At 38.7% G+C, this 16142-nt stretch overlaps 2 protein-coding genes across 2 annotated transcripts in view; one reads left to right on the top strand and one right to left on the bottom strand.

The window, feature by feature from the left end:
* mfsd2b (MFSD2 lysolipid transporter B, sphingolipid) overlaps positions 1 to 9459 on the top strand; it is a 58301-nt gene extending 48842 nt beyond the window's left edge. The window contains exons 12-16 of the mRNA XM_057822002.1: positions 1013 to 1096; positions 1507 to 1616; positions 3979 to 4122; positions 8477 to 8653; positions 8773 to 9459. Coding sequence (XP_057677985.1) covers positions 1013 to 1096; positions 1507 to 1616; positions 3979 to 4122; positions 8477 to 8653; positions 8773 to 8821 — 564 coding nt within the window. The 3' untranslated portion in view covers positions 8822 to 9459. The remainder of the gene's footprint in view (positions 1 to 1012; positions 1097 to 1506; positions 1617 to 3978; positions 4123 to 8476; positions 8654 to 8772) is intronic.
* Positions 9460 to 9860: 401 nt separating this feature from the next.
* On the bottom strand, positions 9861 to 15057 carry LOC130907477 (required for drug-induced death protein 1-like). The gene is made up of 2 exons (XM_057822622.1): positions 14681 to 15057; positions 9861 to 10372 (listed from the first exon to the last, which is right to left on the bottom strand). Exons 1-2 carry the CDS (start codon positions 14897 to 14899, stop codon positions 10235 to 10237), a joined length of 357 nt encoding a protein of 118 aa, XP_057678605.1. The 5' UTR covers positions 14900 to 15057; the 3' UTR covers positions 9861 to 10234.
* Positions 15058 to 16142: the final 1085 nt, after the last annotated feature.

Genomic DNA, 16142 nt, shown 5'->3' with positions numbered 1-16142 from the left:
TCGTTTGTCTTTGTTGTAAAGCACTTTGGGGACCTTTCGGGTTTTGTAAAGGGCTATATAAATAAATTTGATTTGATTTGATTTTGACTCTCGGGCTCTTGCGAAATACTACTACTGTGAAATTAAACTGGCTTCAAGTTGCTTCAATTTCTCGCTGTGTTTCTTCCCTGTAATCTTGTCGTACATGTCAGCGTGTCTTGTTTGGTAATATCGCCTCACATTGAAATCTTTAAAAACAGCGACTGTCTCTTTGCAAATGAGGCAGACACAGTTGTTGTGTATTTTAGTGAAGAAATAGTCCAATTTCCACCTATCCTTGAAGCGTCGGCCGTCACAGTCAACTTACTTTTTTTTGTTGATTGTCGCCATTTTAGAAAATGGAAGTAATGGGTCACACGGGTAATGTTACTTAGCCCTTAAATACCTGCAACATGAAGCAATTATCAGAGAATCCCAAAATTTGAAAAATAAGGTCCTAACGAAACCTTTTTTTCAAATTTGTAAAAAGAAAAGTCAAAATGAATATGTGTACTAAGCGCTCTAATATCTATAACCGTTGCTAAATCATGTTTTGTTTTCTCATGGAACCTGCAGATGCATGTGTTGAATTGCATCCATCATTTTTTTTTCAAGAAGAAATGTCAAAATTCTAAATTCGTCTCAAAATCATGACATTTTAGGTGTATCAAATGTGATATATTTGGCAATAAAGGGTTAAAGTGCTGCTACATTTTAGCGGGTAAATGAGGAGCAGAATTTCGTGTGTAAGCTACTTCATATGCTGGTTGCAGTACTGCTGACCAATTTATTAAGTCTGTGTGCGGGCCAGACGTTATTGATCTTATGACAGAGGCTGGGGGCCGGATGAAATTTGACCGCGGGCCGCTTTTGGCCCCCGGGCCGGACTTTGGACATGTCTGGCTTGAAGTTATCATACCATCAGAATATCATACCGGCACATGCTTACATGTGACTTGTTATTTTCCCATGTGTGCGCATTTTGTGCTCTCAGGTGTCTGCCGTGGTAAGCATCCCTCTGTGGCAGTGGTTCCTGCAGAAGTTCGGGAAAAAGACGGCAGCTTTTTGCGGCATCACGGTGAGTCCATAGAATAGAAATACTAGTAGTACTCGGGTGTTTTTCAAAGACTCAGATAAATATTATTGTAACAGTGCAAAAATGCTAGAATGTAACTGCAAATAGATTGCAGATTGAGACAGATGTCTGAAGACAATGTTGTGGCATTAGCAGTGCAATGACTGTGACATTTTAGTGCAAATTGAGTTGAGTATGGTGACAGCTCGTGGAAAGAAAGTGTCTCTCAGTCTATTTGTTTTAGCTAGCCAGAGGGCTAGTGTGTGTATTTTATTTTATGATGCTTCTTGTCCTTCCTAGGCGCCTACCCCCACACTTGGATTATTATTCCTATTATCTATATTTGCTCTGTGCCATTTTGTGGCTATTTCCTACCAAAAATGACTCATTTGCCTTCCATCCTGTCTCTTCAGTGGATCATGCCGTTCATAATGATACTCGTGTTCGTCCCCAACGTGGTGGTGGCTTACGTGGTGGCAGTGTCATCCGGACTTAGCGTCGCCGCCTCGCTGCTTCTGCCATGGTAAGACTCTACTATACAGTCCCTGACAAAAGTCGTGTCGCTTATTCATTTTGTAGAAACAATTGCTAATAACCTGACTTTTAATTATTCAATTGATTTCAGAAATGGCTCATATGAAAGCTAAGACCCTCCCAAATGATGTCGAATGTACAAAAATATATTTGTGTCACTGAAAAAACATTTATCATTTAATGAAGACATAAAGGTCCAATTTTGGCAAGACAAAAGTTTTGTCGCCTACAGAAAGTAGTGTGAAAATTGAACAAAAAATGTACGTCAAATACAAAAATATGGTCCATAACAGAAGCGAATTAAGTAGTGGTGCAGTGAGATCCAAATTTAATATTTTGTATGGCTTCCATGGGGTTGAAGGACTGCATCCATGCGGTTCAAGGATTCATACAATTTATTGATGAAGTCATCAGGGAACATCAAAGAAAGCAGTATTGCATGCCTACCAGAGTTCATCAACATTTTTGGGTTTCATCTTCCATGCTTCCTCTTTCATTCTGTTCATGTCTGGTGACTGGGCTGGCCAGTCCTGGAAGATCTTGATTTTCTTTGCCTTGAGGAACTTTGAGGTAGAGATTGAAGTATGCGATGGAGGACCATCCTGCTGCAGAATTTGTCCCTTTTTATGGTTAGTAATGTTGGAGGCAGCTAAGATTTGTTGATATTTCAGACTATTTATGTTGCCTTCCACCCTGCAGATCTCTCGCACACCCCCATACTGGATGTAACCCCAGACCATGATTTTGCCACCACTAAACTTCAATGTTTTGTGGCAAAAGGTGTATTTTTCAGATGAATCTTCCATTGAATTACACCACAGTCGCCACAAATATTGAAGCAGACCTACTGGAGCTCGCATGGATCCAATATTCACTCAGAAAACAGTGAAGTTTGTTGGTGGCAGAGATCCCTCAGGACTTGGCCAGTCCAGTCACCAGAAATGAACAGGATGAAAGAGGAAGCATGGAAGACGAAACCCAAGAATGTTGATGAACTCTGGGAGGCATGCAAGACTGCTTTCTTTGATGTTCCTGATGACTTCATCAATAAATTGTATGAATCCTTGCCAAACCGCATGGATGCAGTCCTTCAAGCCCATGGAAGTTACACAAAATATTTAAATTTGGATCTCACAGCATCACTACTTAATTCGCTTATGTTATGGAACATATTTTTGTATTTGAAGTACACTTTTTGTTCAATTTAACTTTCTGTTGGCGACGAAACTTTTGTCTTGCCAAAATTTGACCTTTATGTCTTCATTAAATGATAAATCTTTTTTCAGTGAGACAAATATATTTTGGTACATTCAACATCATTTGGGAGGGTCTTAGCTTTCATATGAGCCATTTCTGAAACCAATTGAATAATTAAAAGTCAGGTTATTCGTAGGGCTGTCAAACGATTAAGATTTTTAATCGAGTTAATTACAGCTTAAAAATTAATCGTAATTAATCGCAATTCAAACCATCTATAAAATATGCCATATTTTTCTGTAAATTATTAATTAATTAATTAATTATTAATATATATATTCTGTAAAATAAATTGTTGGAATGGAAAGATAAGACACAAGATGGATATATACATTCAACATACGGTACATAAGGACTGTAGTGGGCATTTCACTCTACTGTCATTTAAATCTGTCTATGCTGTCCTCACTCCGAAGCGTCTACTTTTTCTAAAGCTAGACAGCTAGTGAACGACGCCATAATAATCAGACTTCTTCCTTTTTCATCTGATTTATTAATAAAACGGCCTCAAACCATTGTCCTCTTTAGACCGTCGTAAAACTACAAAAAAACAGTACACAAGCATTGCATTAGCAACAACGTTGGCTTAGCACGCTATACAGGTTCACTAAACATAAACAAAAAGCGTCTCATACAAAAAATATAACATTTCGCTTACTAACATAATATGTACATTATTTACAACAACCATACTTACGGACAAATCTTGTCCAAGGATCATATAAGCACAACATTACAACATAGGCGTCAGCCCGAGATGTCGTGCAGCCATATTGAACTGGCAAGACAACAATAAACCATGTCGCAAAGCGACCACAAGAGTTCTCTGTTAGACAGCACAAAAAGCCTTGCTGTAAAACTTACCAAAAGGCAGAATACTGTCTGAGCGGGAGATGTGCGTTAATTGCGTCAAATATTTTAACGTGATTAATTTAAAAAATTAATTACCGCGCGTTAACGCGATAATTTTGAAAGCCCTAGTTATTAGCAATTGTTTCGACAAAATGGATAAGCGACAAGACTTTTGTCAGGGACTGTATATCGGCACAGTATCTCCCCAGAAGCCACTATCTCAATGGCTAATATAATGGCAGGTCAATGCTTCCTGACGTAGTGGACGACTTCCGGCTGGCCAATCCGTACTGCAAAGGCCATGAGGCCATCTTCTACTCCTTCTACGTCTTTTTCACCAAGTTCGCCGCCGCCGTCTCGCTCGGCGTCTCCACCCTGTGTTTGCAGTAAGACACCGTCACTCACATTCAGTTCCGTTTCGGCCATTACTGTAAAAATAATTACATTTTAGCTAGTGCTGTGCGATATGGAAAAAATCTCCAGTCATATTGTGTGCCATTGTTGTATCACAATATTGATATGGAGATATCATTTTATTTTAAAATTGCCACAAATGTTAAACGTATCAATCTACTAATTTACTAATACGGTGGTATGAAAAAGTATCTGAACCTTTGGAATTTCTCACATTTCTGCAAAAATTCCCCATTAAATGTGATCTGATCTTTGTCAAAATCACACAGATGAAAAAACAGTGTCTGCTTTAACGAATACCACCCAAACATTTATAGGTTTTCAAATTTAATTACGATAGCATCCAAACGATGACAGAAGGGGGAAAAATAAATAAGTGAACCCTATGCCTAAGGAGACTTCAAGAGCAATTGAAACCAATTTTTACCAAATAATTTAAGTCAGGTGTGTGCCAAATCACTGATGAGTGGTTTAAAGCTGCCCTGCCCACTATAAAACACACACCTGGTAAGAATTGTCTTGATGAGAGGTGCATCATGGCTTGGTCAAAAGCTGTCTGAAGACCTGCAATCAAGGATTGTTGATTTGTATAAAGCTGGGAAAGGTTCCAAAACCATCTCTAAAAGTCTGGATGTTCATCAATCGACAGTCAGAGAAGTTGTCTACAAATGGAGAGTGTTTGGCACTGTTGCTTCTCTCCCAAGGAGTGGTCTTCCACCAAAGATGATGCCAAGAGTTCAGCGCAGAATACTCAGAGGTAAAAAAGAACCCTAGAATGTTTGCTAAAGACTTACAGAAATCACTGGCACAGTCCAATATCTCTGTGCACACATCAACTACCGTACTTTTCGCACTATAAGCCGCACCTGACTATAAACCGCACCCTTCAAATTTGGCATGAAAATGGCATTTATTCATAGATAAGCCGAACTGGAATATAAGCAGCAGCTATCCTCACGGTAATATGGGATATTTACACCAAAATGTATTCACCGGTAACACTTATTTGACAGCAGCATCATGAGACTGTCATAAGACCAAATGAACCACCTTGAAGCTTTGAACCAATTGGCTGTATAGCTTCGTTGCTTCAAGAAGCTGGCCATCACTGCTCCCTTGGGTGTAACAGTCAACCTCTGCTGCCACCTGCTGTCAACATTGTTTTCATCCAACATGCCTCCTAGCATGCATTGCAGCACTATAGATGTAAATAACAAACCAAAATTCATGTTCTGATTCATGGGTGTGGTGTGGCTCAGTGGTAGAGTAGTTGTCCCCAAACCCAGAGGTTGTGGGTTCAATTCTCTGCCCTGATAGACTCACCTAAATATCCTTGAGCAAGACACTGAACCCCACATTGCTCCTGGTGCTGCGTCACCAGTAGGTGGATGGCAATGTAGTGTAAAGTGCTTTGAGAGCCTTGAAAGGTGGAAAAGCGCTATACAAGTATAACACCACTTACCATTCTGTGATAATTATTTCGTCAGTTACTGTTCTAGTTGTTTCATTAATTGCTAATTATGAAATTTGCTAACACTTTATTTAACCGGATGACAGACATCTGTCATAAGCGTTCATTGTTGCCCATGATAATGTCATGTCGTAATTATGTATACTGTCTTATGATGCCGTTGTCATGTAAAGTGTTACCCATTAACCCAAATAAATCAACAGAAAAGCCACACTGAACTACAAGCCGCAGGATTCAAAATAAAGGAAAAAAGTAGCGTCTTATAGTCTGAAAATTACGGTATATGTAAAACTATTGCCAAGAATGGTGTTCAAGGGAGGACTCCACGGAGGAAGCCACTGCTGTCTAAAAAAATGTTGTTGCTCATTTAATTTTCGCAAAAAGGCACTTGGAAAGTCCACAGACGTTTTGGCAAAGTATTTTGTGGACTGATGAATCCAAAGTTGAATTGTTTGGGAGTAACACACAACGTCATATGTGGAGGGAAAATGGAATAACTCACCAAATATCAACACTGTGAAGCATGGTGGCGAGAGCATCATGATTTGGGGCTGTTTTGCTACCGCAGGGCCTGGACTTCTTGCAATCATTAATGGGAGAATGAATTCAAAAGTTTATCAGGATGTTTTGTAGGAAAACCTGAGGCCATCTGTCAAACAGTTGAAGCTCAAGAGAGAGTGGATGCTGCAAAAAGAAAATGATCCAAAACACAGAAGTAAATCAATTGCAGAAGAACAAAATACACGTTCTGGAGTGGCCAAGTCAAAGTCCTGACTTGAACCCCATTGAGATGCTGTGGCATGACCTAAAGACAGCGATTCATGCCAGCCAGACATCCCAGGATTCGGCTGAACTACAGTAACTTATATATATACGTATATATATATATATATATATATATCAGAGGTTGCGCTAGACTTTTTCGTTGTCTGTCATTTTGACTGACAGGGTCATAAAAATCCTAGTCATAATCTATTTTTTCCCGTCAATTAAATTTTTAAAATGCTGATTATGACATTGTGGTGACCCTTTGTTTGGCATAATTCACCTTCCGTACTTGTGTGTCCATTTGGCCGAGCGCGTTACCGGCTACGACAGTCACGTGACAGAGACACTTAAGAGCCGCGCGCGGTCCCCTCACTATCCACTCGCTCTCGCTATATGATTGGCCGAAGAGTCGAAATGCTCTCCCGTGAAATGCCCGTTTAAAAATGTTCCCGTTGTTACTTCTTGCGTTCGCTTATAAGTGCCCATTTAAAAAGGAAAAGCGATGGATGATACTACACACAGAGCGTATTATTAACAAATGTTAAAGTAGTATAATCATATAGCGAGAATAAGGAACGTCACTGACAAGCGCAGGCCCCCGCAAGTGGATAGTGAGGGGTCTAGGATAGTGCACCTACAGCTAACAAGACTCTTAACATTGCATACCGCTTCAACATATACAATAGTATTTAGTTTTCATTCATTTTAAATTAATATTCTGTCCGAACAAGCTTAACAGAGAATCCACACCGTACCATCACACATCAAGCAGATGAATATGTAACTTTTTCTCCGCAGTGACAAAAACAGCTAACTGTGGCCCCAGTAGTTAGGTAGCCTACCATATGTAGCATATGGAACAATGAAATTAACAGTTCACCTGCTGTGGCCTGAACGTAGTCTCACACTTTCCTCCTGGTGCGCATGGACTTTTTTTTGCGTGCCCGCTTGTGCAGTCCCTGTTTTTTCACCTCTTTTATCAACACCATCGTCGTTTTGGGGCTTTTTGAAGAAACTTCGGACACTCAGTTGCCTTGACATTTTTCAGAATAAGGCCAACGACGGCATGCATCAAGAGAGACAATAGCTAATTAATAAGCTCACTCGCCACCCTGTGGTCTGGGGTGTGAATTGCAACCGGTCAAAATGACGGATGGATTTCAGTTTTTTCCGTCACCGTTTTAAAAAATCGGTCAACGACGGAAAATATTCGGTTAACGCGACCCCTGATATATATATATATATATATATGTGTGTGTGTGTGTGTATTTATATATGTATATACAGTATATATATGTATATACAGTATATATATATACAGTGGTACCTCTACATACGAAGTTAATCCGTATATATATACATATATATATATAGTAGGGCTGTCAAACAATTAAAATTTTTAATCGAGTTAATTACAACTTTAAAATTAATTAATCGTAATTAATCACAATTCAAACCATCTATAAAATATGCCATATTTTTCTGTAAATTATTGTTGGAATGAAAAGAAGACACAAGACGGATATATACATTCAACATATGGTACATAAATACTGTATTTGTTTATTTTTACAACAAATCAACAAGATGGCATTAACATTAGCATTCTCTTAAAGCGATCCATGGATAGAAAAACTTGTACTTCTTAAAAGATAAATGTTAGTACAAGTTATAGAAGTTTTATATTAAAGAAGAATAGGCCAAGATTAGTCCTGATTGATATGCTAGACTGATCTGCAGCTACCGGAAGCGTCTGGTTGAAGTTATTGCTGCCAAAGGGCGGGGCCATAAATTATTAAATGTGATATTTGACTTATTTTTCCCTCTTCTGTCATTGTTTGCATACTATACTAACCTATAAATGTTTGGGTGGTTTTAGTTAAAGCAGACACTGTTTTTTCATCAGTGTGATTTTGACAAAGATCAGATCAGATATTATGCAGAAATGTGAGAAATTCCAAAAGGTTCAGATACTTTTTCATGTCACTGTATAACATCATTTCGATATTTTGTCACAACCCTAATGTCTATAATGAGACACCTAAAAACACATAATACACGATCTAATCCTATGTATATGTGGTTAGGTTCGCAGGGTACGACAATGGCGCCTGCAAGCAGCCGGCCGCCGTAGTGTACACGCTCAAACTACTCATCGGCGCCGCCCCGGTGGCATTCATCATCACAGGCCTCCTGATCTTGCTTTTGTACCCCATCACGGAAAAAGTGCGACTGCGCAATAAACTACACCTGGATGAGCTACGGTAAGTGTCAATCAAGTTTCTCTTCTTAAAGAACGTCTGCCATTTTAATTGGAAGCAAGTTGTCAGACCTGTTCGGAGTTTTTCCATTTTTCATATCTTTGTTATTGTATGTAACACAGAAAACAAAGCTGCGTCTCCAGAAGTTCAGATGACTTGGGCGTGATGTGACATGAGATGACGGCGGACACGTATTCCAGCAGTGCCTGCTGGGAAATTGGCGGCATTGGTGTATATTACACTGGGATTTGTTTTTACCGTGAACATTTTTTGTTTCAACACGTACTGTATAGCCATAATATAACAAGAGTATTTATACAAATGAATGTATATCAGGGTTTTATTTTCCTTTTTCCTTGCTGTGTCTAGTTTCTCTGCAAAAATGTTATTTATTATTTATGAATCATGTGAGTAAAAGACATGGAAGGGGTTGATGTTGTGTTACTTTGCCGAGGAAGTGAGATGAGGACAGTAAAGAAAAAGCCACTAAGCTATTAAAATATATCGGGTTTATTTTTTACAGACAGCTGTGAGCTCGTGCAGTGTTCCATGTGCGTGTTGCACCCTCTAGAGGTAGGATGTGGTATTGAAACCTGCTGAAAAGGGAATCTTCCGTTGATGAACAAACCGCTTGGATTTTGGACAATAATATATTTTGTGCTGAGACAATCAGACAGTGTGGTGCACATAAATGGAGTCTTAGATTTGAGATTGTCTACATGCCCATTTGATTGTTAATCTGATGCCAACATCCCTGCAATAAAACCTCACCTCGTTACGATTCGGATTGGTTTTTGTTTGTTTGTTTGTTTTTTAAACATCATTTTCATGTCAAAATCCCGGTTCACTTCTTTAAGGGTGTAAGTTTGGTCTCAACATTAGTTTGCAAGAAATAACAATAAATGAATATTTAAAATAAGTTGACAATGAGCATTTTTTTTGTTTCCCATCATTCTTGAGGAGAATTCTAAATCAGGCTGCTTAGGCAATACTTTTCGCCAAGATCGTCATCCATTGAATTTGGTACGCCCGCCGGTGTCGTGCCAAAGTAGTTACCCCAGTCAAAAATTGTATCCTCTGGGCGGAGCCGTATGGAGGCAGATTTGTGTCTTTTTTATTCAATCAAAACAAAGTTGCTTCAATAAAAATATATATTTTCAACCCAAAAAAAAGTTGTTTCAATAAAAAAAAATGAACCAGAAAATTCATTGACTGCTCAGTTTTATTTCAAACTGTAGAATGGCAAAAAACAAGCAATAAAATTGACTGCACCGTAAAAATAAAAAAAATAAAAAGCTCAACAAACTCAAAAACCCCAAAATTTAGCTTTATGGCAGATTGCAAGCAACTATCAGGTGTATACTGCCACCTACTGTACAAGCGTGTGGTGGTAAGAACTTCAGAAGAATTGTCATTATGGTGGGTCATAGAACATTATTTCAAGAAACAGAGTCAAAACAATAATAAAAGTGTATGAATTCACAAGGATTATATTATATGAACTGTGAGGGACTAGCAGTGTTTCTCCCATTCAAAATGGATAGGACGTCTATCACTGTACACCTAAATACAGAAAAGAGGCATTCAGCTTCTGTTTCTCCCCGGGGTGAAGTGCGGCACAAAGGTGGCGGCAGCTGTCACTGGCGTGGAGTAGCCCAGGGCAAAATTATAAAGGCCGAGCATCAGGCACTTCCACGTCGAGCGCAGCGCTTTGCCGACATTCTGCAAGACAAATACATTCACGTCACAAATATTTCTTTAGTTGTATGACAAAAGCGCAGCAGGGCTTGTTTTCACTAAGTTTTCGCTCATAATGGAAGGACGTGAAGCCCAACTGTCTCCTGACCTCATTCAAAAAGGAAATGGCTGTTGTGAAGTGGAAAGGAGCGGATATCACGTGACTGGCAAAAATAAATCCAAACAGGCACATGCTTGGGATGCCGTGTAGAGTATCAGGCAAGTCATAATTTTGCCCAAAGTGCTTTGGCTTAGGAGTTTTTCAAGATACAAGCGATTTGGTTGCAGATACACTTAATTTGAAGTAGGCTTCAGGCTAGGGTTGTTCCGATCATGTTTTTTTGCTCTCGATCAGATCCCGATCGTTTTAGTTTGAGTATCTGCCGATCCCGATATTTCCCGATCCGATTGCTTTTTTATTTGCTCCCGATCCCAAACATTCCCGATAATTTTTCCCGATCATATACATTTTGGCAATGCATTGAGAAAACAATGAATAAAACTCGGACGAATATATACATTCAACATACAGTACATAAGTACTGTATTTGTTTATTATGACAATAAATCCTCAAGATGGCATTTACATTATTAACATTCTTTCTTTGAGAGGGATCCACGGATAGAAAGACTTGTAATTCTTAAAGGATAAATGTGACTTTGTATACTGTGACTAAATTAGGGATGGGAATTGATAGGATTTTTACGATTCCGATTCCATTATCGATATTGCTTAAGGATTCGATTCTTTATCGATTCTCTTATCGATTCTAATTTGGGGAAAAAGAACAACAAACGTTTTGATTGGCATTGAGTTTGTTTAATCAGAACTCACAAACTCACAACGAGATCAAAAGAGGCCCAAAGCCTCAATGTTAACTGTGGCAATAAGTGGCAAATACACAAGAATGTGTAACATTTTACTGAAACATTTATCTAATAGAAATAAAAAAATATTGGTATATATTGGGAGATAGGTTGTTGTTCTGCGTTTGGCAATATGTGTTAAAGCAGGGGTCCCCAAACTTTTTCCTGTGAGGGCCACATAACTTTTCCCTTCTCTGATGAGGGGCCGGGGTCAGTTTGTAACAAAAAAAGTGTGACGATTGCAGAAGTGCATAAATGTAAAAAATTATTGTTTTTCAGAAAGCCGCAATCAAATAACCCTTTCTGGATGAAAGTAAATAAAATAAAAATAATAATATAATAATTAATAATAAAAACACTATTAATTAAATAGATAATAACCAAATAACCCGCTCTGAATTCTTCAAGGAAAAAGGCCAGGAAATAAATAACACGATTGAGGAAAAAAAAAAATTCAAAATGGCCGGACCAAATGTGGAGGCGGGCCGTATTTGGGCCGCGGGCCGCAGTTTGGGCACCCGAAGAAATGCGGCATCCAAGCGAGTGAGCGTGCGAAGTGAGAGAGGGAAACACTTCTACGAGCCTACGTTCTTTGTTAATGTTAATATCTACAGAGGCAACGCCTGTATGTATAATCTTTTGTGCTGTTGTTGTTGTGTTTCCACTCGCGATCGGACACTTAAATTCTGTTGTGTAGTGGTTTGAACGATGTGCTAATGCTAGCGAACGAATGCTAACCATACTGTTATTAGCAGCTAATCATCGCTGATTTACGTTGATGCAAACCTGTTTGTTATTGGGGACGAAATTGATTTGTTTCATTTCTATTTTTAGTTTCACTCTTCAAGTGATGGTTGAATAAAGTCAGCAAATTATACCAACGTCTTCTGTATCGTCATTTCGGAGTTTAGCTAGCTGTATAGCTGTCTCGGTGAGGACAGTGCAGTCTATTCCCTCCCGATGCAGTTATCTCCACCTTGCAATGACTGCAAGTCGCTTTGTTGTAATTTTTCCTCGTGAAGTGAAGACACACTTTCGAGCGTTTGAAACTACGTGCTGTCATTGTTATGTTTATGGCTGCAATGCTCGTGCTTACCCGTCGAAACCTTTCATTTTCACACTCTTTCCTGGTGAAGTGTAGTCCAACTTTGGAGCGAGTGGTTCTTGGCGCCATGCTAGTTTGATGCGTCTGGACAACAAGACACGTCACGACGCAATACGCGTCTTTAGGAATCGTTAAAGGGATCGTTAAGGCTTTTTCATTGTGATGTCGAGGCCTCGAAACACTCGGAACCGGTTCCGAATTGGAATCGCATTTCGATTCCCATCCCTAGACTAAATATTGCCATCTAGTGTATTTGTTGAGCTTTCGGTAAATGATACTGTAGCCATTTAACTGTTCTGGCCAAATGCATGATGGGAAGTGCAACCATGACTGTGCGTACTGGTACCAATTGATATATCTTCTCTGCGTTGGGAAATAACATAGGGTTCTAAGAAAAAGATCAATTACTACCTTTCTTCCCCACAGTGCTTCCTGCGATATTTCTAATCGTAGGGAGAGGGATTGTAAGGCCTTAGCCAATTAAAAAAAAGCTCTAAAGGCTGCCAAAATTCACTCTACTCATTTCGCGCTGCCTTTTAGCGCTATATATAGGAAAAACGGTGCCATTACAGATTGAACGCGACAATGTGTAAGTGGGTCGTGCAGCACAAGACTCTGGATGAGTGTAACATATTATGTTTGTAACGTTAATTACAATTAGAAAACAATTTAATCAAAAAAAAAATATATATATATATTTAAAAAAGGCATGCCCGATATTTTTTTGCCGATTCCGATACTTTGAAAATGACATGATCGGACCCGATCGATCGGGATGCCGACATCTCTACTTCAGGCTCTTAAGAGTGTTTTTTTTCTAATGGAATAAAAAATGTTAAAAATTTTAATTTTGAGAGATATACATTTATTTTGATTGGGCACAGATAATTTGAGATAAGAGTCTTTTGAGATGCAAGCATCAAAGCTGATCTTTTTCAAGATACAAGCTACTTGGTTGTAAATATATGCAGCATGAACTGCATTTCAGGCCCTTAACAGTATTTTTTTTTCTCATGAAAAAACATTAAAACATGACGTTTGGGAGAGATATTCCATTTTAATGGGCAAAGATGATTTGAGATAAGAGCCTTTTGAGATATAGGCATCACATCATATTTTTTTCATGATACAAGCGTTTTGGTTCTAGATATAATTAACATGGAGTGCATTTCAGGCCCCTAAGAGGAATTTTGAGACCGATACATTTTTTTTCAATGGGCAAAAATGATTTGAGTTAAGAGTCTTTGGTGATACGGGCATCAAATGCAATTTGGTTGTAAATATACTTGACATATGGTGGACTTCAGACAATTAAAAGTGTTGTTGTCGTTTTTTTTTTGTTTTTTTTTAATGAAAAAAATGTCGAAACAATAAATTTTGTGAGATTTTTTTTTTCAATGGACAAAGATGATTTGAGATAAAAAACTTTGGCCATTCTGGCATCCAAACTTTTCAAGATACAAGATATTTGGTTGTAAATATACTGTATATGAAATGAAGTGCACTTCAGAACCTTAACAGCATTTTTTCCCCATGAAAAAACGTTTAAAACATTAATTTTGAGAGAGATTCATTTCATTTCAATGTGCAAAAATGATAAGAGAAAAGAGTTTTTTGAGATACAGGCATCAAATCTGATCTTTTTCAAGCTACAAGCTATTTGGTTGTAGATATACTTGACATGGAATGCATTTCAGGCCCTTAAGAGTGTTTTTTCTGATGAAAAAATATGTTTAAAAATTCATTTCAGAGAGATACAGTCCTTTTAAATGGTCAAAGAATATTTGAGATAAGAGTATTTTGAAATACAGGCTTCAAGATTTTCAAGATAAAAGTTTTGAGATACAGAGATCAAATCTGATCTTTTTCAAGTTACAAGTTATTTGGTTGTAAATATATGGTCCTCATGGGAAACGCAGTCTTCCTTGAGGCAAAACACTACTGCTTTTGTCCACCAGCATCGCTAAAATCGACCAAAACTGAAAAGTTATCAAGTGTTGCTTTAAAACTACAATATACTGTATTATATTGTGTAATTATCTTTTTTTCACGGAAAAATTACATCAGAAAAATATCATGATGAAAAAACAATTTAAAAATGAATTTTCAAAGAGATACATGTTTTTTTTCAATGGGCAAAGATGATTTGAGATACAGAGTCTTTTGAGATACGCGCATCAAATCTTATTTTACAGTTTGGGATTTAGGTTAACATTCATGATGAAATCTTTGCAAATCATTCACTGAAGTAACTTATTAATGTCTAGGAAGTCTATCACTGAAAATTGCAGCCAATAAGTTAAATATAAACTCAGACTAACCTTCTTAACTCTTTTATATTTCTCTTTCTTGGTTTTCTTTTCCTCCTTCACATCCTCCTCAACAAGCGGTTGATAGCGCTCAGCCCGAAAAGCCAAATGGACCTCCCTACGCTTTCGGTGCCGCTCAGCCTCCGCACTGTCCACATGTCGCCGGTACGAGGCCCCACCGGCCTCGGCGTCCCTGTGCCGCGGCCTCCGTGGTACTCCGACGGGCTTCATGGCGGTTGTGAAGGAAGTCCTGGAAGAGGTCTTGTTTGGCAGTGGTTGAAAACAACTTCCTCAACGGGGGGCTACGAACAGTACAGTGTGTTGTCCACAGCTGTTATTCACATGAGTGAGTTACAGTAGACTGCTGTGTGCTGGAGCAAAGCCCTTAAAGGTGTAAGTCCTCCTCCATAAAGAATTATTAGCTATTATTGTTGGTTTTCAGAGCAGTCAACCTACTGCCAAACATTTTAGATTTTTAAGACACATTAAATATTGTTTTCAACGACTATACTTATAGTTACAGTGGGGCAAATAAGTATTTAGTCAACCACAAATTGTGCAAGTTTTCACTTGAAAATATTAGAGAGGCCTGTAATTGTCAACATGGGTAAACCTCAACCATGAGAGACAGAATGTGGGGAAAAAAAACTGGAAATCACATTGTTTGATTTTTAAAGAATTTATTAGCAAATCATGGTGGAAAATAAGTATTTGGTCTATACCAAAAGTTCATCTCAATACTTTGTTATGTACCCTTTGTTGGCAATAACGGAGGCCAAACATTTTCTGTAACTCTTCACAAGCTTTTCACACACTGTTGCTGGTATTTTGGCCCATTCCTCCATGCAGATCTCCTCTAGAGCAGTGATGTTTTGGGGCTGTCGTTGGGCAACACGGACTTTCAACTCCCTCCAAAGATTTTCTATGGGGTTGAGATCTGGAGACTGGCTCGGCCACTCCAGGACCTTGAAATGCTTCTTACGTAGCCACTCCTTTGTTGTCCTGGCTGTGTGTTTGGGATCATTGTCCTGCTGAAAGTCCCAGCCATGTTTCATCTTCAATGCCCTTGCTGGTGGAAGGAGATTTTCACTCAAAATCTCTCGATACATGGCCCCATTCATTCATTCCTTTACACAGATCAGTCGTCCTGGTCCCTTTGCAGAAAAACAGCCCCAAAGCATGATTTCCACCCCCATGCTTCACAGTGGGTATGGTGTTGTTCGGATGCAATTCAGTATTCTTTCTCCTCCAAACACGAAAACCTGTGTTTCTACCAAAAAGTTCTATTTTGGTTTCATCTGACCATAACACATTCTCCCAGTCCTCTTCTGGATCATCCAAATGCTCTCTAGTCGGGCCTGGACGTGTACTTTCTTCAGCAGGGGGACACGTCTGGCAGTGCAAGATTTGAGTCCCCAGCGACTAAATACTTATTTGCCCCACTGTACTAGAGTTGTCCGATTATATCTGAGAA

The sequence above is a fragment of the Corythoichthys intestinalis genome, chromosome 19 (assembly GCF_030265065.1).
Source record: "Corythoichthys intestinalis isolate RoL2023-P3 chromosome 19, ASM3026506v1, whole genome shotgun sequence".
NCBI classification, from domain to species: Eukaryota; Metazoa; Chordata; class Actinopteri; order Syngnathiformes; family Syngnathidae; genus Corythoichthys; species Corythoichthys intestinalis.
The sequence above is the reverse complement of the archived record's forward strand: the minus strand, read 5'-3'. Positions and strand labels throughout refer to the sequence as shown.